The 23,415-nt window shown below is 39.7% G+C and overlaps 1 protein-coding gene across 1 annotated transcript in view; it reads right to left on the reverse strand.

Moving 5' to 3' along the window:
- LOC126463715 (DNA-dependent protein kinase catalytic subunit-like) overlaps positions 1 to 23,415 on the reverse strand; it is a 475,012-nt gene that overhangs the window by 419,821 nt on the left and 31,776 nt on the right. The window contains exons 6-10 of the mRNA XM_050096185.1: positions 20,897 to 21,168; positions 16,291 to 16,446; positions 12,142 to 12,263; positions 11,804 to 12,046; positions 3,251 to 3,436 (exon numbers count right to left, since the gene is read on the reverse strand). Coding sequence (XP_049952142.1) covers positions 3,251 to 3,436; positions 11,804 to 12,046; positions 12,142 to 12,263; positions 16,291 to 16,446; positions 20,897 to 21,168 — 979 coding nt within the window. The remainder of the gene's footprint in view (positions 1 to 3,250; positions 3,437 to 11,803; positions 12,047 to 12,141; positions 12,264 to 16,290; positions 16,447 to 20,896; positions 21,169 to 23,415) is intronic.

A 23,415-nucleotide genomic window follows, 5' to 3' on the forward strand; every position in this document is an offset into this window, starting at 1 on the left:
CTTTCAAACTTCTGTTTGTTGTTTCTTATTGCTGGATCTATAGCTTTAGACAACTTCAAGAGTCTCTCATCATTTCTTACTACTTCTGTATCCCACTTCTTTGTCTATTGATTCTTCCTGGCTAACCTCTTAACCTTCAGCCTACTCTTCATCACTATTACATCGTGATCTGAGTCTATATCTACCTTTGGGTATGCCTTACAATCCAGTACCTGATTTCGGATTATCCGTCTGACCATGATGTAATTAACTGAAATCTTCCCGTATCACCTGGCCTTTTCTATCCATCGATGTGGCACTTCCCCACAGGAGATGCTGAGCATTTAAGTCCCCGAGGAGGAAATATGGGGGCGGGAGTTGCTGGAGTAAGATAGGCAGTTCAATATAACGAAGTGACCTACCCAGAGGGAGGTAGATATTGCAAATGGTGATTGCTGTGGTCATTTGCATTCATCCCGCTATTGCTTCCACTCACTAATGACATCGAAGCGAAACTAAGTGCAGACCTTTCCAGATGCTATCACAGGGCCGGCACGGTTCCAACAGAATGTCCGATAATCACAAAACATTGAAGAGTGGTCATAACACATTTCTTGAAGAGCAAGATAGAATGCAGTAAAAGACGAAACAACATGTTGCATTTCTGGTAGGTGACGGTAATATTCAAGTGCAATTCGACTGGATTATCACGTGGTGACATTACACATTAGACATACAGAAGCCGAGGGCAGGTCATGTCACCAGGTCAGTGGTCATCACCGACGAGGATGGGGTGACATCCACAAAAACACTGGGGCTGATTCGGAGTGAGAAGGAGGGGGAGGACTTGCAGTGTTTTTTCTTCTCCCTAAGAGGGAAGGAGGTGGTGTTATCAGTTGGATAATAGGTAGCGACGATGTCCGGGTTGGACCGAGAGCGAGTGGCTTTGGGGCCCTCTGAGCGCTGGTTCCTCACCCAAACCGGGGTAGCAGGATTCCTCTCTTGAGAACATCATCATGGAGGGGAGTTACGAGAGGGAGTCCCACCCTAAACAAGAGCCAGAGAAGAGGATTTCTTCTCTGGCCGAGGAGGAGGAGGAGGAGGGGCGGATCCTTGAGGGGGTGGGACGGGAGCTGCCAGGCGGGGAGGAAAGCGAAGGGGGTGGGACAGCAGGGGAAGGAGAGACATAACTGAGGCAAAGGTAGATGAGAGATTCACACAGTGAAGTCAGTCAAACTTCTTCCGGGCCTCAAAGTAGCTACGACAGTCAAGGTTCTTTATTACCTGGATTCTTTTTTCCTTTGTACATACTGGACACTCCAGTAAATGAGTATATTATAGACCAAAGCAGTTTACACATTTAAACGGTGGGGTGCAAGGGCTCCCCACAAGAAGAGTGCAGCCACAGTTACTACAGATGGGAATGGCATCGCATCGCGAAGACATGTCGCCAAACTTGAGGCACTGGAAGCGATGTATGGGAAGTGGAATGTATGGTGTGACATGGCATCTGTGTACCATCACCTTAACTTCCTGGGGAAGGGTATCTCCCTCAAAGGGCAGGATGAAAGTGCTGGTGTCTACATCATTGTCCTTAAGGTCTCTCTGGACACGCCAGACAAAATTAATGCCACACTGTTCCAGATTAGCCGTAAGTTCATCATCGGACTCAAGGAGAAGGTCCCTATGGAAACTTACACCTTGTTTCATACTGAGAGACTTGTTAGAAGTGATATTCACTGGGACATCTCCTAAACAGTCGCAGGCACAAAGGAAGGTTGACTGGCTGGCAGAAGTTGTATTTATAAGGAGGCAGCCAGATCTCAACTTGCTCAAGGACTCAACTTCACCGAAATTTTCCTCAATGTGTTCCACAAACAGAAAAAGTTCTGGTGGTGGCAGAAGTTTCACCATCAGCCATGGTACAGACCAGGAACCGCAGTAAGGGTTTCGCCCCAAGCCAGCAGGCTTGGCCCCCACTCCCAGGCGGCAGCCAAGGGGGAAATTTGGGGAAGGCAGAAATGGGAACGGAGATAGAAAAACTAATACCAGGACGAGATGTGGCCAAGGATGAGCAGCCAGAGAGTTTAACACTTTTCACATGACAAATGTCTGCCCTGGTACCACCCACTCCAATCAGGCATTTGCCTCGCAGGCGCCATCCACTCACAGCAACTGCTGCCTGGCATGATGGTTGTTGCTGGGAGCTTCGATGCCCCAAAAAAATAGGCAACCAGTGCCAGGCTTTCATAACAAAGGTACCAGCAGCGTGATGCCTGACATGTTAGGAGGTTCAGACAGATGGGTACAAAGCTGCCTCACCACATGCACTGGCTACCGAGCTAGTGACTTAGCGAGGAAGCAAAAGGGCTATGGCAGGGAGGGAGGGGTAAAGGGAGAGGAAGAGAAGGTGGGAGATCAATATACACCAAAGACACTAGGGAGGGAATTCTTCCCCATCTGGCTCACACTAAACAAAATCAGGAGAATAGCCGGGCGAACATAAATAGGAACACCAAGAAAGGGAAATGAATACGGACAGGGAGGGAGAAGGAAGGGGAAAGCTAAAGAGCTGTGGGCCACCTGGCGGTCCAATGACACTCCGAGCAACAGTCTGCACTCTGCTGCTGAGTGAAAATTTCATTCTAGGAACATCCCCCAGTCTCTGGCTTAGCCATGTCTCTGCAATATCCTTTCTTGCAGGAGTGATAGTTCTGCCAAGTTTCGCAGGAGAGCTTCTATGAAGTTTGGAAGGTAGGAGATAAGGTACTGACGAAAGTAAGGCTGTGAGAATGGGTCATGAGTCATGAATCGTGCTTGGGTAGCTCGTTGGTAGAGCACTTGCCCATTAAAGGCAAAGGTCCTGAGTTTGAGTCTTGGTCTGGCACATAGTTTTAATTTGTCAGGAAGTTTCATAACAGCGCACACTCCGCTGCAGAGTGAAAATTTCATTCCAGACACTGATGTTAAATATATGTTCTGCTTCAGGCGATCAAACTTTCTTTTTATCTCAATTTGGAAGAGGCCATTGGTAAGGGGGGAATCACGCTCCAATGGGATAGGTTACACCAATAAGAGACTTGAACATGTGCTATTTGGGAAGGATCAGTAGTCATTTTGTAGTGTATCATAGTATCTGAATGTACCAGTTACTTAATATATCAAAGTACACAAAAACAACTTGTGGATAAGTGTTTCTCGGTTTTACTGGGAATTCAAGAAAAATCATTAACATATTAATATAGTTTCCATTAATTGTGAAAACCCTTACCAGAAATATTTCTCCTGTTTCCCTTATAATTGGATGAATTATGATTGCAGGACATGACAGAACAAGCTGTAGACTTGCGATTAGGAGATCTCCTGTATATTGTTGAAGTCGTTTCACTGAATCCCACAAAAAATTAACCACATTCCAGTAACACACTTCTCTGGTCTTGTCCACAACTAAGGATTCCTAGAGGAGGGCAAATAGTAATACAGCATAATAAATGTTATTAGTTGAGTTAATATTACATACAAACAATACTATGGAAACTAAATTGGATACTTTTCTATGATTAATTATTACTTAATTGTTTTAGTTAATTGTTTTTTAAAATTACTTAATTATTCTATAATACTTTTTAGTTATGAATATAATAGAGGGAAACATTCCACGTGGGAAAAATATATCTAAAAACAAAGATGATGGGACTTACCAAACAAAAGCACTGGCAGGTCGATAGACACACAAACAAACACAAACATACACACAAAATTCAAGCTTTCGCAACACACGGTTGCTTCGTCAGGAAAGAGGGAAGGAGAGGGAAAGACGAAAGGATGTGGGTTTTAAGGGAGAGGGTAAGGAGTCATTCCAATCCCGGGAGTGGAAAGACTTACCTTAGGGGGAAAAAAGGACAGGTATACACACACACACACACACACACACACACACACACACACACACACAACACACACACACACACACACACACACACACACACACACACACACACACATATATATATATATATATATATATCCATCCGCACATACACAGACACAAACAGACATTTGTACAGGCAAAGAGTTTGGGCAGAGATGTCAGTTGAGGCGGAAGTACAGAGGCAAAGATGATGTTGAAAGACAGGTGAGGTATGAGCGGCGGCAAATTGAAATTAGAAATTAGCGGAGATTGAGGCCTGGCGGATAGCGAGAAGAGAGGATATGCTGAAGGGCAAGTTCCCATCTCCGGAGTTCTGACAGGTTGGTGTTAGTGGGAAGTATCCAGATAACCCGGACGGTTTAACACTGTGCCAAGATGTGCTGGCCGTGCACCAAGGCATGTTTAGCCACAGGGTGATCCTCATTACCAACAAACACTGTCTGCCTGTGTCCATTCATGCGAATGGACAGTTTGTTGCTGGTCATTCCCACATGAGAAGGCTTCACAGTGTAGGCAGGTCAGTTGGTAAATCACGTGGGTGCTTTCACACGTGGCTCTGCCTTTGATCGTGTACGCCTTCCGGGTTACAGGACTGGAGTAGGTGGTGGTGGGAGGGTGCATGGGACAGGTTTTACACCGGGGGTGGTTACAAGGGTACGAGCCAGAGGGTAGGGAAGGTGGTTTGGGGATTTCATAGGGATGAACTAAGAGGTTACGAAGGTTAGGTGGACGGCGGAAAGACACTCTTGGTGGAGTGGGGAGGATTTCATGAAGGATGGATCTCATTTCATTGAAGCCTTCTATGTAGGAATGACCAGCAACAAACTGTCCATTTGCATGAATGGACACAGGCAGACAGTGTTTGTTGGTAATGAGGATCACCCTGTGGCTAAACATGCCTTGGTGCACGGCCAGCACATCTTGGCACAGTGTTACCCCGTCCGGGTTATCTGGATTCTTCCCACTAACACCAACCTGTCAGAACTCCGGAGATGGGAACTTGCCCTTCAGCATATCTCTCTTCTCGCTATCCGCCAGGCCTCAATCTCCGCTAATTTCTAATTTCAATTTGCCGCCGCTCATACCTCACCTGTCTTTCAACAACATCTTTGCCTCTGTACTTCCACCTCGACTGACATCTCTGCCCAAACTCTTTGCCTTTACAAATGTCTGCTTGTGTCTGTGTATGTGCGGATGGATATGGGTGTGTGTGCGAGCGTATACCTGTCCTTTTTTCCCCCAAGGTAAGTCTTTCCGCTCCCGGGATTGGAATGACTCCTTACCCTCTCCCTTAAAACCCACATCCTTTCGTCTTTCCCTCTCCTTCCCTCTTTCCTGACGAAGCAACCGTTTGTTGCGAAAGCTTGAATTTTGTGTGTATGTTTGTGTTTGTTTGTGTGTCTATCGACCTGCCAGCGCTTTTGTTTGGTAAGTCTCATCATCTTTGTTTTTAGATATAAACTTTTTAGTTAATTATACTACCAAGTTTCTGTTACCTTTGATATGCAAAACTAGTTCTTTTATATTTGTCAATCATAGTGTAAATGCACAGTTATAACCCAACACAGCAGCAGTGGTATTTAGATAGTAAAGATACATGTGTAATAAAAATTGTAGGAAAGATATTCCTATACAGTTAAATGCCTTTTGCAGCATGTCATCAATCTGTACCACCCACTGCTTCTTAGTATTATTTAAGTGTACACTCATTTTCTACCTATGGAAATATTTTCTAGGAAGCAAATTCACACAGTATGAGCACATTTTTCAAATTACAAATACTTCTTTAGAATTATAATTGAAAAAGGAACCGGGTTCATCGTAAAGAGCTGAGGAAAACTTTGGGATTTTATCCATGTCATGTGAATACATTTACTTATCAGTTATGCGCAGATACACTATTAACCACAAAATGAAGAGAGACATAGGACATCTATATAAATGAAGGACCAGACTCCTGAGTCTTCGAGGGTTTTACATGTCAAGTAACATGAAATAATTACTAAATTAATATCAATTCAAGTTTTTATATATGACGGGCCTTAAATTCGTAGAAGTCAGAAGAGTTTATGCAGGTATTGTCCAGCCAAATGGAGATGAAAATCAGACAAGATGCAGTTTATCACCTACTCCACGGTCTTTCCAACGCAGTTAATGAAGGCATTACTTCAATGATTACTATGAGATGCATGATCTTACCATGGTTTTGTGAAGAATTTTAGTGTTACATACTTTCAAGAGAAATGGTAGTCTTCTACCTCCAAAATGTAGTTGTATAGGATAAATAGGTTCATTAGCAGGAGGGAAGGAAGGAAGAGTCGAGTTTAACACCATGTCGACAACGATGTCGTTAAAGCCAGAGCAAAAACTTGGACTGAGGGATGAGGAAGGAAACTGGCTTTACTGTTTCAAAGAAACAATTTTGACAGTTGTCCTAAGTGATTTAGGGAAATCAGTGGGACCTAAATCTGGATGGCCGGGCAGGAATTTGAACCACTGTCATCCTGAATGAAAGTCCAGTGTGCTACCCACTAGTCTCCTCTCCACTTTTGTACTCAATTATGTAAAAGTTATAATTCATTAAGACAGTGGTGTGAAGGTCTTTTAAATACTCTATTGAAGGCACAAGCAACGTGGTGTTCCCTATACAGAGTATCTTCATTCTCTCATACAAATTTTTAAATCACTTACGGTGTCCTGAAATATGTGAAGCCTCCTTATCTTCTTGCCAAGACTGGAAGTGTACTGAAGGTTTGTAGAGGTTGATTTCTTCGCAGATTTCATTTTCTATTGCTTCTGTTGACGGGTTTTCTTCCAACGCGTCTGACAGCATTAGTGAAAACAGGTTTCAGACCAAGCATTTTCTTTTATTTCTGTGTAATTGTTCATTGTATTATCTTCAGTTGCAACATTGGTATTGCTGAATGTCTTTGCAGCTAGCTGGCTGGCTAGTTTTTGTCTTTTTCTTTTTTTGCTAGTTTTAGATGTGTTGTCACTGGTGGTTTTTAGATGCTGTCAGTGCTTATTGTAACTAATCTGGTGTCTACTGGAATAGAAGTAATGCTTCTTGTTTTTGTACATTGTCAGTAACATCTATTTTGCTTGTGTTATTGTATGTGCCTGTGTCGGCATCAACTTAAAACAAAGGGTTCTCTTACAACTGGCACAAAAGAATTAGGTTGGGCATCTTCAATACAATGATTATCTCCTTTGCATCATTACAATAAGTTGTTTGGCAACTTATTTCCTGAACCTTCTTCCCATCCAAGAATATAGAATAGAGTGGCTCCATGCTGTGTGACTGTTGGAGTAATTAAAGCAGACCTGTAGAGATGCCCCATGGAAAACTAAGTGAATCAAACATTACTGTACCAGTAGTAGTTTCCTTGAGCTCAATATTAACTTCTTTATGAATCTCATCACTTCCAGAACTCCATCACACCCATTATGATTGCAATGCAATGTTCATTATGTCAGAGCATGAAACAACACCTTTACTGACATGAAGTGTGGTGTATCATTCAAGAGTTATTGAGTATTCACTTAACTTTTGACACTTGCACTGTCATTCTGCTTGTTTGTGTTGAGTTTCTATAAGAAGGGTCATTTAATTCTGATTTGGCAGATTTTAAACTTCTAGTGACTGGTTCTTATAGTTTCTGGTCATAATTAAACTTTCCCTATTTAAGTATGTGGCACAACTTGACAAAAAGAAGGGACCGGTTAGTAGGACATGTTCTGAAGCATCAAGGGATCACAAATTTAGCATTGGAGGGCAGCGTGGAGGGTAAAAATCGTAGAGAGAGACCAAGAGATGAATACATTAAGCAAATTCAGAAGGATGTGGGTTGCAGTAAGTACTGGGAGATGAAGAAGCTTGCACAGGATAGGGTGGCATGGAGAGCTGCATAAAACCAGTCTCAGGACTGAAGACCACAACAACAACATTTAACACATTATAACACAGAAACTAATTACCGTAGAAGCACCAAACTTAGTAGCATTAGGGTCTAAAATATGGGGTGCATGATTTACATGTGTGACAGCATCACCATCCAGTTCGAACTATGGCCACTAGGTGCCATGATCAGTCATCGTGATTCATAGTCTCACACACCTGACCACTTGTTGACATGTCAACATGAACTTGGACAAAAGGAGCAGGGTGTTATGGGCAATGCTCTACTGTCAAAACAGCAGTAATGCTACGGCTGCACTTAGAGAATACTGTTGGCCGGAAGGATAACGGAAGGGTTCTCTTTCTCCACTTGCTGTGCAGAGCATGAGGAAGGAGTTTGAATCAACTGGAGAACTGGACTTGACTCCAGAAAGAGGCCAACGACTGGTTGCACCACAGTTGGCTCATAAAATCGCTGTTGCTACGGCAGACAACGCTGTGCACAACTCCCAGTCATTAGGCAGTAATGGTACTGGTATGTAATGGTATGATGTACCGTTGCAGCAAATTAAAAGTGCTTCAACTGAATTGATTCTGCATTATCTCTCTTCCCCATCTCCTGGATATTAATGCTACTAAGTTTGGTCCTTGTATGGTAATTAGTTTCCATATTATAATGTGTTAAATAGGGAAAGTATAATTGTAACCACCCAGTGTACACAGGCCGGTCAAAGATGTCACTTGACAGATCGCGTGTAGCTGGCTATACTTCGCTTGCAAGGTTTCAATAGCTGCCACTTTATACGTCCACAACTCCAAAGTATGTTTGTAAATGTAAGCTACAATCGATGTTTGTACAAAAGTACAACAAAGTACATTTTTCTAACAATGGAGAGAACAACAATGGAGGCAAAGCATTTGACAGTATATGAAACCGGAAAATAAAAAACATCCAAAGTTAATACAATGAAGATGAAATGTCGTTCCAAATTGTTACCGTAACAGCTGCAAATAAAATGTCGTGTAATAATGTAAACATAAGGATACCAAAGAAAATGCTATCCACACTCGAAGAATGAAATAAAGCAAAACATGCATAGCCTACTCGGTTGCAGACAGAAAGGACTAATTCTGTATACATTTACACTCACTAATTTTCAATGTCAGTGGCACGGTTCCATCCAGTTCTCCTTCACTATCATTGGAATTGGCGCCATACTGTTATCATCATCATCATCATCATCATCATCATCATCATCATGTGAAATCATTAATTATTCATCCTCATTTATAGTTCCATCTATACTCGTGCTTCTCTTATGAGTTTAGCAACATGGTCTACTTTCGTCCTCCATGAGGTGGCGTCTCCAGTACCAAGACCTTCATGTAGCAGTCTATCCACAGTCTTGTAAAAGTCTTCTTGTTATTTCTAAAGTATACCTTGATATCATTCCAAACCAGTTCAATTGGATTAAAATGGCAATGATAAGGTGGAAGCCTAATTACCTTGTGACCCTGTGACCTTGCAATTTCATCTGCAACATATTTAGGTGTCACAGGTTTATTTTGTTTTAGTTTCTTTACAGGCACTAGTGGTAGGAGTTTTGTCTAAAATTACAGAACAGTAAGGTGTCGGAACACTAAACTGGAGCAACAAATTTTTAAACCACTGCAGAAGCCATGGGCAGTCCATATCCTAAAGATAATGACAGATTTTTCGCGATCAAAAAACGAAGTCCTTCACACACAAAACTGTTTGAAGAACCTGCATGGACCACAATTAATCGGGATTCTCTTCCTGTTGGCTGGTGACTGCTGCTATTCGGAGTATCATCTATCCAGCCTTTATCAACTGATTATCCTTTCCTATAATTTTGTATCAGAAAATGCCATGAGCTGCAACAAAGTGAGCTTTATTGGACAACAGCTTTTGTCCATCTAACTTTTTAAAATGGAAGCCCCATATTTTTAATACCATTTAAGTGAAATTTCCTCCCCCTGTGAGAAGTCCACATTCTTTTAAAGAAATTACAAACTTCGCTATTGTGGGGTATTCTTTTCTGGTATAATGTGTGTAAATGTGCCGACGAATTTCATGTATTGGGAAAGAATCAACTTCTTTAACTGGACAATGCTGGTTTCTTTTCTTTCCAGGAATAATTAAAAATACATTTTTTTCCACAGGGCTTTCTTCCACACCATTAACTTCAGTATCTTGCAAGTAATGAAGTAGCATCCCTTTCCTTATAACTGTACTTTGGCCAAGTCCTACAGTTTTTGAAGTACGCTCTACAACTTTATCATCAGGAATCAACACATGCCAATGTACAGAAAAAAATTCTTTTTATTGCTCGTAAAACTCAGGTGTCCTCCGTTGCAATTCCAAAGCCTGAATATTTAATGGCACTGCAAGACGCAATGGATTGTCACTTGGCGAACGCAGTCATTTGATGACATTATTTAATACACAGAAACTGTAGTCCAGGTGATAACACAAAAGCAGGTGGTCGCGCACTAACATACAATGTTTAGATGGAACCTGGCGACATGGTAGCATCGACGCCAGAACCAGCTTTTGTCGAGGTGCTATAATTGGTTCAGAAGACTGAGCACATTGGATTCCTCACTTGTTTGTCAGTTACATTGCCAACTTTACAGCACTTGTGGGTGACCATGGAGTGACATATCAGTGGCCCAGGTATAGAAGGGTGGCACCTTCTAAAACATTATTCCATCCCTATTTGCAATAATGAATACATTTTAGTTATAATAAACCCAATTACTACTGAAACTTTCCCCTTCAGTTGTCAGCACCTCTGTATGTCTGTCCTGTCAAGCTCTCTCAGGTTGTTGGGATATCCAGGAAGTCAAGCCAACTCCCCTCCTCGTATCAGATGGTAAATCCACCCAACCCACGATTCTGGGCAATTTTCCCAAACTTGACCCTTTTTCCTAAATCTCATCAGTCCTTTTCATTCGCCCTTCTTCCTTCCTCTTCTACCCTTCTGCCAGGAGGAGGAGCCACTGGCTTCGCAAGCTAGCAAATTTTAACACTTTTTATGTGTGTTTTCTTTAGCCACTGCTTGGTGAGTAGATTTTTTATTCAATTACTTATATTTTTAAGAACTGATTATTTTCATTGATATAATAATAATAATAATAGAGAGACATGTTTTGCACAATTTTGAAGCTAATGCCACAATTCAATTAAAAAGAAACAAATATGTCTGTCAATACTTGCCAAAAAACCACATACCAAGAAATGCTATTATCTAAGATCTCTTACCATAAAATCTCATGCACAACATCAAACAAAGAACAATTTCACATTTATCTGTCATTTTACCCTCTCTTCCTCAAAATATTCTGTATTCTCAAGGACAATCCTTTTTATATGTTTTTCTATCTTTTAAAGCCATCAAAGCTTTAGCTATGGCCTTGTATACTTGCTTGTTGGAGCAATGACAGGAAGTCATTTGAGTAACTGATGGTGGTGGTGGTGGTGATGGTGGTGATGATGATGATGATGATCACAGTGATTAAAGTGGACAGTACAACAACTTAGAGAAGATTCACAACTTAAAACATAAAATTCTGAAAATGAGACTAAGCTTCTTTTCTACTATTCTGATCACTGCAACAACAATTCTGTTCCATGATTATTAGCTGTAGCTTTCACTTACTTGTTAACAACTGTGTCATCTTTTAGGCCAACTCACAATTTTAATTGCTTTCACAATCTCCACTGCCACAATCATCAAACTAAAAGTAACACTAACTCTCTCTCATCACTTACAAATGCCTCTTAGTATCTATCTTTATTTCCATTCTGCCTCTCTGCATCATCCTACAGAAATATGAAGATAGCTAGTGTCCATCGACTGTGCCTTCACCATTACAAATAGAGTCCAACAGAATCAAAGAAGGCAAGGTACAGGTTTAAGACTTCTGTCATCGAGGTTATTAGGGACAGAACGGTAATGTTTCTTACTTACTCCAAAAAATTGTAGTTTATCGCATATCTTCAACGCAGCTGCGAGTAGTTTATAAAAGCCACTGACATTGGGAGCTCGTGTAGATTCCACAATTAAGTGAGTAATGAATTCTTCACAGTGATTCTTAAATAAATTTGAATCAATGTGTGGAAAAAATTCTTGACAAAAATCTGTTAAATTAATGAAGACATTGAAATCCTTTGGATTTACTGCTTCCATGTCACCTTCAATAAAGAAACTGTCCTGTAAAATACCAAAAAAAATTCAATGAAAATTTAAATTTCTATGTCAATGTCTGTAAATTAACACTATCAGAAGGAAGAACAAAAAATACTTACAGAATCCTGTAATATCTTTTTCCTAGTATTCAAGTTCAGCTTTCTCAGACAACGCAGTAACAAAATTACAAACTGGTTGTGCATCTTCTGAACAACATCAGTCTTTGTGGCAGCTGAAGGTCCTAAATTTTTTCCACCATTATTTATAGTCATAAACTTAACTTCGTATTCTAGTGAATGCTTAGATGTAAAGAAGCTGCCTTTCTTAACATGAATGGGCAAAATAATTACATGCATTTATTTTTAAAAAATGGCTATATCACAAAGTAATTTCACAACAATTTTTAATATTCAAAGAGCATGAAGCAGTGATGATAGAAGAGCATATGTGCGACAAAAAGTTCTGTTTATGCTTCAATAGCCTTCTGTCAAATGTGTGATAAAACTTATTTATGTTGATTGTAATTTTACAACTCTAACAATAGACAAAATTTGCACACTGTGAACTCAGAAGCTTGGTTTCTTTAGTGTGTTGGCGCCAGACAGCTAATAACTATTTGAAGAAACTCACTTTTATCCCACATTTTGAGCTACTAGTACATAAATCTCTATTTTCTACAAGTACAATCTTTCTGATCAGTACCACGCAACATAAAAATTCTTATTGGAGCCTAAATACTATATGCAAAGTCCAGAATGGAATAACAACAACGTGGAAAGGACAGATTGCTACTCACCACATAGATGTGGTGTTTCGTCACGGACGGGCACAGTGGAAAAAAAAATTTAAAATATTCAAGCTTTAGGACAGAGTTGTTGTTCTGAAGCAGAAAATCCGCACACACATTCATACAAGCACAATTTGCACACACATGACCACTGCTCCTGAGCTCTGGGGCAGCATCTAATGTGAGCAGCAATCTGCTGTGTTGGATTGGGGAGGCATGGGACAGGGGCATTTGCTCAGAATCACTGAGACCCTTCAGAGAGCCAGCGATGAAAAAACTATTCCACTTGGTGTGCTAGATGTACGAAAAGGGCGAAACACCCTCAGACTGCATGAAAAACGTAATAATACCAGTTTCAAAGCAACCAAGTGCTGACAGGTGTAAATATTATTGAACTATCAGTTTAATAAGGCATGGTCACAAAATACTGACAAATTATTTACAGAAGAATGGAAAAGATGGTAGAAGTTGACCTTGGGTAGATCAGTTTGGATTCTGTAGGAGCACGTGAGAAAATACCGGTACTGAACCCATGTCTTACCTTAGAAGATACACCGAAGAAAGACAAACAAAAGTCCGTAGCATTTGTAGATTTGGAGAAAGCCTTTGATTATGTTGACTGGAATACACTCTTCGAAATCCTGAAAGTGGCGAGGATAACACACAGGGATCAAAAGGTCATATACAGCTTGTACACAAACTAGACTGCAGTTACAAGATTTGAACGACATGAAAGGGAAGCAGTGGTTGAAAAGGGAGCGAGACAGAATTGTACTCTATCCCCCACGTTATTCAATCTGTGCACTGGGCAACCAGTAAAGGATATGAAGGTGAAATTTGGAAAAGAAATTAAGTTCAGGCTAACACAATTTAGGTGGATTAAATCAGATGATGCTGAGGGAATTAGCTTATGAAATGGCACCCTAAAAGTAGTACACGTGTTTTGCTATATGGACAGCAAAACAACTGCTGAAGCCCGAAACAGAGTGGATAAAAAAAGCAGACTGACTGTAGCAAGGAATGTATTCCTAACAAGAATTCATTAACATTAAATACCTGGTGATCAAAAAGTCAGTATAAATTTGAAAACTTAATAAACCACAGAATAATGTAGATAGAGAGGTAAAAATTGACACACATGCTTGGAAAGACATGGGGTTTTATCAGAACCAAAAAAAAACAACGTTCACAAAATGTCCAACATATGGCGCTGGACAGCAAAACGTCAGTGAATGCGCATGACAATCGTGTATAAAAGGAGCTGTAATGAGAGAGAGAATCATATGCGCCAGCAGTTGCAGCATGTTGACGTTACCTGAAAAGGTGCTTTTAGTGAAGCTGTATTATCAGAATGGGGAATGTGCTAGTTCAGCGTTATGATCCTATTGCCATAGGAAGGGGATTCAAACGGGTAAAGGTCCGCTGACAAATCAGCTGTGGCGAAAATGATTTCGAAGTTCGAAGCCATGGGTTGTTTAGACGATATACTCCGTAGTGGCCGACCGAGCACAAGGCATAATGCTGCTGAGACAGTTCAGGAAGAAATGGAGACTGTAGCGGGTTCGTCTATGCATGGGGAAGTCAGCGCTAGTGCAGTCGCATGTCGCACCGGCATTCCATACACTACTGTTTGGTTGGCACTGAGGTGTACCCTCTGATGCTATCCGTACAAAATCCACCAGCATCATGAACTGTTACCTGGCGATTTAGTGAAACAGAGGGCATTTGCAGTGTGGGCGTTTCAAAATATGGCGGAAGATGGCAATTGGTTGAGTAACGTGTTGTGGACCGACAAAGCTCATTTCACGCTCCGAGGGTCTGTCAACGCCCACAACTTCAGAATATGGGCTACCGAAAATCCTAGAATTGTCGTGGAAACTCCATTGCACAACGAGAAAGTCACGGTATGGGTTAGATTTACCACATCTACCATTATTGAGCCTTTTTTCTTTGAGGAAATGCGTGATTCTGGTTTTGTAACTGCTACCGTGACGGGTGAGAGGTACGCTGATATGTTACAGAATCGCATCATCCCCAGCCTGGCTAATAAACACCTGCTGGAACGTACGATGTTTATGCAGGATGGCGCTCCGCCCAATATTGCTAGACACGTGCAAGATCTCTTGCGCGCATCGTTTGGTGATGATCGTGTGCTCAGCTGCCACTTTCGTCATGCTTGGCCTTCCAGGTCCCCATACCTCAGTCCGTGCGATTATTGGCTTTGGAGTTACCTGAAGTCGCAAGTGTATCGTGATCGACAGACATCTCTAGGGATGCTGAAAGACAACATCCGACGCCAACTCCGGACATGCTTTACAGTGCTGTTCACAACATTATTCCTCGACTACAGCTACTGTTGAGGAATGATGATGGAAATATTGAGCATTTCCTGTGAAGAACATCATCTTTGCTTTGTCTTACTTTGTTATGCTAATTATTGCTATTCTGATTAGATGAAGCGCCATCTGTCAGACATTTTTTGAACTTTTGTATTTTTTTGGTTCTAATAAAACCCCATGTCATTCCAAGCATGTGTGTCAATTTGTATCTCTTTATCTACATTATTCCATGATTTATTCAGTTTTCAAATTTATACTGACTTTTTGATCACCCGGTATAAATTTAAATGTTAGGAAGTCTTTTCTGATGGTACTTGTCTGGAGTGCAGACTTATATGGAAATGAAACATGGATGATACGCAGCACAGACAAGAAGGTATCAGAAGCCTGTGAAATGTGGGGCTATAGATGAATGCTGAAGATTAGATGGGTAGATCATGTAGCTAATGATGAGGTACTGAATGAATTGGCAAGAAAAGAAATTTATTGAAAAACATGACTGAAAGGAAGGACGAACTGATGAGGCACATTCTGAGACATCATCAAGGAGTTTGTCAATATGGTACTGGAGGGAAGTGTGTGGCGGAGGGAGACCAAGGCTTGAATATAGTAAGCAAACTCAAATTGATGTAGCTGCAGTAGTTATTCAGATACGAAGAGGCTTGTGCAGGAATGACTGGAATGGAGAGCTGCATCAAACCACTCTTTAGCTGAAGACCACAATAACAGATTTTCTCAACTCTTTTGCACCAATCTGGTTTGTTTCAGATTAAAACTACTTAGTTTTAGTCTCTAGTAACTCCCAAATTGCTACAAATTGTGCAAAAAGCAAACATTCTTTAAGAAAGGGGAAAAAAGCAACAAACAAGAGATTCCAGCATCATAACTATTCACCAATTACTTATCAGAATTAAATAAATGGGGCAAACAAACTCATTCAGAGCACAAAAATCTGTGTGATTAATGTACGTACAATTAAAACACAAAGAAAATAACATATTGGAAAAGAACTTCAACATATACCATCAAAGGAGAGAAGAAATGTTAGCATATTATTATACAATAATCATTAGTGTTTCTAGACCAAAACTGGACACAATGCTAAATATCTGCAGAATATTAAAAATGTTTGTTAGACCTACCTTTAATTCTGTAGTTATGTGCCAGAAATAATGATTTCCATAAAGACATATAGTTTTTATATGTGATAATTTTTTGACCATCATTTTGTCTCTCTTTGTGTAACTCCATATCAATCAGCAAGCAATGGGAACAGGTGTGGATTAGTCCTTGATACACTGCAATAAAAATTGACAAGATGCTTTAAATGGAAAGTGGGAGGCAGAAAGGAAGCGAGGGAGCAAGGGAGGGAGGGGGGTGTGAAGAACACTGTAATAAAAAACGAGAGACAAAATTACATCTAAAATATTTGGGAGCCACATACCACTTGTCACATTTCTGGGAAGTCATAGCATACAAGGTGAGAGAGAGAAGCAGGTGCCTAGCCACTGGATTCTAATTACAGTTCTTTCAAATTCACAAATTCAATACTTTAAAAGATGTCTCTGTTCCTGAGCTTGTTATCAATAATGTCTACATGTGGAAGATTAACTTTGCTGCAAATAAAATTTAAACTATAACATGTTCAATCCCAAGCAACAAGCTGCCGCTTGGGGTGCAAAGCTGAAAGGGGCAACAGAGGCATCAAAATTTTAAGATTTTTATATGGGACATTTCACCATCAGTAGCAGCCACTTGGGACACAAACCTGAGAGGGGTGCCAGCAGTGCCCAAGTATAAGATTTCTATACAATGCATTTCACAATTAATAGTGGAAGCTGCCAGGTAAAAGAGGGGGGAAAGATAAGTTATTGTGTGGAAAAATGTTCTTGAACTGGCCCTGTAGATCCCACATTTCTTCACAGCAACTTCTCGACAATGTCAAGCAGTGGCTGCTGGTTCTTGTTGCCAAGATGCCAGCAGTAACCAGCAGCCACTCCCTGATAGTAACTGCCTCGTAGAAATATTATGGGATTTACAAAACGTGATGCAGTGGCAGACCCAAAAGCCATATATTGAACATATCTGTTGGGAAAGCATTAAGAGTCACAAAATAAATGATGAATGGTTCTCTCACTTGTGTTTAACATATTTGTGCAATAACAACATGACTGAAATATAATTCACTTCAACTGAATTCTATTTGAAATACAGAAAAGTTATGAAACATTCGTTTCTAAATTATCATTGTTTCACAAAAGGTCCATTTTTGCTGTATATAAACAAAATTCTACTTGTTAAAAGTAGAGCAAATAAATAATCATAAAATCAAGAATGGACTCTTACAACAGCAAACTCTTAGACTTTTAGGACCTAGAACAATGGGGTCAGAAGTGACAACAAATCAGCTAACCTGGAATCTGAAGCTTCCAGAGCCATAGATTTATTGTTTGAATTACCAGTTTTGAGTTGATTTATGCAAAAATTACATTGTGCCAAACAGGTCTGATTTCTGTTGCTGTTAGCTACAGCCTTATTACTTACTTAACTATATCACAGGAGATATGAATGGAAGGGTAGGAATGAGGGAATCCTGTAGAATAGTATGAAAACATGGAGAGAACGAATACAATGACAAAGGGGAAAAATTGATTGCAATTTAAGAACAATTTGGTCTAAAAATTGCCAACACTTTTTCAAACATAAGGGCATTCATAAATATACTTGGCAACAGAACACTAAAGAACTTCATTCTATAAAATATTATATTATCATTAGACAAACAAGTAGTTTCAAGGCAGTAGACGTCAGATCTTATAGAGGAGCCCAGTGTGGACCAGACCACTATCTAGTAAAAATGAAGTCTTTTTGCCCATGAAAGAATGCAAGGAAAGATACAAGTAACATAAATAAAATGAACCAGATTGAGAAAGATGAAAATTTATCTTTTAATACTGACAGCCTACAAGACCAAAGTATCAGAATACTCTTTGCAGCCAGGATGGAAAGGAAACTGGTTGAATCATATGAAGGAAGTACAGAGGAAATATATGACTATATAAAAACTAATGTGAAAATCATAGCAACAGAGGCGTTGGGTAAAAAAGATAGCAACCACAACTGTGCAACAGAGTGGTGGTCTGAGGAAATAGAGGTCCTCGTTAGAGAAAAACGAAATGCATTCCTTCATGGTTGAGTGATAAATCAGAAGAAAAAAGATATATACAAGAAAGAGAAGAATGAAGTCATGAAAAAAATAAGGATGGCAAAAAATGAAGCATGGGAAAGAACATGTGCCAAGGTGAATGAATAGCAAATTAGGATTTGGGAGAGCAAAAGAAGCATGGTCAGTGTTAAAGGGGGCTTCGACAGGATACAAAAAGCAAAACCAATCTCCAACTGATAACACAAAAGGAATGGGAAGAGTATTTCCAAAAATTATTAAATGAGGACAGAGAAGAATATCTAGAAGAAGGAATAGTGGAAGAAAAAGGACATGAAGATGATGAGATCCGGATTTTATAAAGTGAAGTACTTCAAGCATTGAGAACAGGAAAGAATGGTACATCACCGGGACCAGGCAATATTAATCTGGAGTGCCTGAAATATGGTGGTGACAAAACTGTGAAACTGATAACACAGCTCTTCAACAAAACAATACATGGAGCTTCAATACCCAACGAGATGAAGCTAGGTTTCATTAATACCATATTTAAGAAAAGGGATCGCAAAATTTATTCAAACTATAGAGGAACTTGTGTTACAAAGACATTAATGAGAATTTTTGCAAAAGTAATTAAAAACAAACTGGAAAAAAAATTTAGAACCCAAGAACAACAATGCGGATTCACAGTTGGGAGATCATGTGTAGACCATATTTTCACATTACAACAGATTTTGGAGAAACGAAGGGAAAAATCAAAAAATATAGGATTAATTTTCATAGATCTAGAAAAAGCGTATCATATTGTTCCAAGAAAATTACTTTGGAAAGCACTACATATGGCAAACATAAACCCTTCCTTGATTAAAATAATACAACAGATGTATAAAGATAACATCTGCCAAGTGAAAGTTGGTAATAAGCTTTCACAGAAATTTAGAACAAGCAAAGGCCTTTAACAGGGCTGCCCCATGTCATCATCATTATTTAAAACCTATAGAGATATTAGCCTCAGAACATGGTCTTGTAAATGTAATAGTATGGGATTAGAAATAAGAGATGGAGTTTACCTACATCATTTATTGTTTGCTGATGATCAAGTAGTCGTAGCACAAGATGGGGAGGATGCTAACTGTATGTGCAATCAACTAGCAGCAGCATACAAACTTGGGGTTTGAAGATTTATTATCAAAAAACAGAATACTTGACTAATGATTCAGATGAGCTATACATTGAAGGAAAGAAAATCAAAAAGATAAACACTGTCTGTTATTTAGGATCCATTTTAGGAATCGAGGGAAAATCAGTCAGAAATCAATAAAAGAATTAGTAGTGGACAGAAGGTCATTGGGATGCTTAACTCAGTCTTATGGAGCAGGAATGTAATGAGCAGAACTAAAAAATTAATATACAAATCCATATTAGAGAGTGTGGTTCTGTATGGAATGGAGACCTGGACAATTAACCTGAAGCACATTAAAAAATTACAAGCTCTAGAGATGGACTTCTCGAGAAGACTGGCAAGAATCTCCAGGAAAGAAAAGATAAGGAACACTGAAATAATAAGGAGAATGAAAATAAAAGAAAGAATATATTATGTAATGGATAGGAAGAAATTACAGTGGTACGGGCATGTACGACAAATGGAGAAAGCCACTATACCAAAATTGATACTGGAGTGGGAACCGGAGGGGAGAAGAAGAAGAAGAGGATGACCTATGACCACCTGGCTCCAAAATGTACAGCACACAATGAGGAGAATGGGCGCAGAGGAAGAGGACACACAAGATTGAAACACCTGGAGGAATATTTTGAAAATATAGTTTAAGAATGTTTATTCTTTGTAAGGTAATTTCCAAGTAAATTATTATGTTAGAGGTAAGCCTCTGTAATGAGGAAAAGCTCAAAATAATAAACTATATATCACAATCTTTCAGACAAAATTCTTACAGTGTTAATACATCTTCCAGAGTTCTTCCATTAACCACATTTCTCATTAGTTTTGTTGTAGTTTTGATGATTTAAATGAAAGTGGAATTACAGTTGAATGACAGGTTGAAATTTTGCGTACTTAACTGATCACCAACTATTCTGTTTTTGACAAACACAAAGATTGGACATAGATATATAATCCACTAACATTAAATCTTAATCCAGTAAGTAATGCGTATTTTCCACTTTGAAGTCAGTCTCTCACAAGTTTTAAGAAGTATTGTGTCAAGTGTGCTGCATGTTCAAACTTTTACTTTTTAAATTCCAATTCAATTCATTTTTGTAGTTCTTACCCATCTTTGAAAGATCTGCCTAATGGAAACTTTTAGAAATTGGTTTCTTGTTAACAAAGTAACTTAATGTAAATGAGCAAAAAATTTCAGAACACCATGACAAAATTGCACTAGAATTACAACACACTTGTTTCAGCATTCCCTGGTCAAGTCAGAACAATCATGAAAATTTACAAAATAAAACGTTTCCAACCAACAAGTTGTATGTCACATATGACACACTTTGTCCAAAATGCAATTTCAATTCAACAGAAAAATGCCATCAGTAGTGGTAAGAGTAAATATGTTCTTTATACAAACCTACTACATTTATAAAGTCTTCCAGCAGCACCAATTTAGACAAAGATAAATTGCAGAAAAAGCTCTGCATAGCTTTAATTATGCTAAATGTAGTGCTCTCATAGGCATGTGGAAAAATCTGAATAAGTAATACTGTGATGTGTTCCAGTGATAACTGCTGTGAGTAATGTATGATTTCTTTTTGCAGGAGTAACTTTCCCAATGATTCCAAGTACTGAGGTAAATGCCACACTCTCTTCATGCGCAGAAATACATCCTCTTGTGTTGAATACCTATAATGTTATGAAGCATAGTTACATTTCAAAGAATTAAAATTTATTCTATATAACAGTACTAACAGCATGGAATGCTCTGTTTTACAAAATTCTTAGAATAAAGTACAACAGTAAGGGAAAAAGATGACACAATCAGCAGATGCTACAAGGAAAACAGGTGTCATAACCAGCAGCTGCCAGAGTAGGTTATTACTATCCCATGTGTAGACCACCATTAACATCACAACACAAATGGTTGTGTTTGGAATGAGCCCATGACCAGAAAGCATGCATCACGCTGTTTTCTGGATGAATTGCAGTTCAGCATTATACCGGATGATGATTGTTGGCAAGTATTTAGGCAACCTGAGGAGATGTCTCTCTCTTTCAGTGCTTTTTTTGGGGAGGGGGGGGGGGGCACATCAGTATTACTCCTGGTGCCATAGAGTGAAGAGGAGTCATCAAGTATAACTTCAGGCCACAGTTGGTTGTGACTGAGGGAACTAAGATGGCACAACAGTATCTCACAGACATCCTATGTCCACTCGTGTTATCTCTTCCTGCAACAGTACTGTGGTGTCCGTTCAACAGGACAATGCTCATCCACACATGGCATGTGTATCTATGAACTGTCATCTTGATGGTGAGCTATTCCCATGGACAGCAAGATACACTGATCTGTCTGCAATGGAAATGTTTGGGACTTGCTTGGATATCAACTCCATCTCAGTGCCCGAATCCAGGATATCAAGGACTAGTCAAAACAGTTGTGGGCAAGCTTGTCTCAGGAGAGGATACAACAGCTTTACGGCATCCTAACCAAATTATTGCACTCATTCACATCAGAGGAGGTGCAACATCATATTTATTGTAAATATAACTCAATTTTCTAATCACTGAAATAACATCACATACCGTTTCAATCAGAGAAGTTTCATTTTGTTCCCTTCTCCCCTTCTGGGTGGTTCAGGCAGTGTATATAAAATGACACAAAAATGTTTAAGGATGTCACAAAAAGATTACAACATTTTGAACTAAAATTGGTGAAGAAGAAAGTGTCACTTTATTTATTGGTCGCCCCTTGTATGTGAACAAATGCAGCTGATACAAATAAGGAGATAAATAGTACATACCAGTAATTTTACCTTCCAAAAGAGCTGACACAATTGGCACAGTACAGTTTACAGTTCTTTAAGTAGAGGCACGGAAGCAGTAAAACAAGCAGGTACCGCCATAATTACTCTCATTTACATTCCTTCTGTGCTTCCACATATCTTAAAAATCACTGTGTCATCAGGGTTGCCACAATTTCCCAAGTAAAATTCCCTGATATTTCCATGATCTTCAGACACATTTTAGCATTTTTCCCCTGACAAATTTTGAGATTGATTGATTGATTAATTGAGAGGGTTAATGGGGCCAAACAGCGAGATCATCAGTCCTGTGATTCCTAAGTTACTCACAGAAGAAAGTAGATCAGCCAAAAGTGGATGCATCCAGTAAGGGGAATAAACTATAAAATATGCTAAAACACACACACACACACACACACACACACACACACAGACACACACACACACACACACACACACACACACACACACACACAGTAAAAGGCATAAAATGGTAGACCAAATCTAAAAACTGGAAAAAAGAGTGATCATTCCATGGGGGAGTGGTCACAGAGTCCCAGACTGAGAAAACGTGAGAAAGGTCCCAACCACAACCACCATGCCTCTGCTCCAAGAGTAAAAAAAAAAAAAACCTTATATCTGGAAATAACCACTTTCACAGAGGAAACTGAGGACCAGTTCAACCATCTGTGAACCATCTGCTAATATTAAGTTAAGGAATACTGTACTTAGCATGAAGGGGACATTCTATCAATATGTGGGATATTATCAGTCTGGCTCCACAACCATACTGTGGCGGTGGTTCGTTGCACAGAACACAGTGGGTGAGCCTGGTATGACCAATACATAAATGGCATAAAGCAGTGGACTCGTTCCAAGAGGAGCAGAAGGAAGAGCACCAAGTAAGTGGACTACTACTGAGAGAAGCAGAAGGAAGAGCACCAAAGCACAGCAGTCTCCTCGATTGTGCGGAGTTTATTATAGAGAGCAGGAGCACACCATATGCCATTCTACTTTCGGGCAGAGAGAGATTTGACATAGATCTGTATATCCACAGCTGGAGTCATGAAAGGGAATGGAGCATGAGTATCAGCTTACCTAGCCAAACAGTCAGCCCTTTCATTCTCTGGGA

Source organism: Schistocerca serialis, chromosome 1 (genome assembly GCF_023864345.2).
Source record: "Schistocerca serialis cubense isolate TAMUIC-IGC-003099 chromosome 1, iqSchSeri2.2, whole genome shotgun sequence".
Classification (NCBI taxonomy): domain Eukaryota; kingdom Metazoa; phylum Arthropoda; class Insecta; order Orthoptera; family Acrididae; genus Schistocerca; species Schistocerca serialis.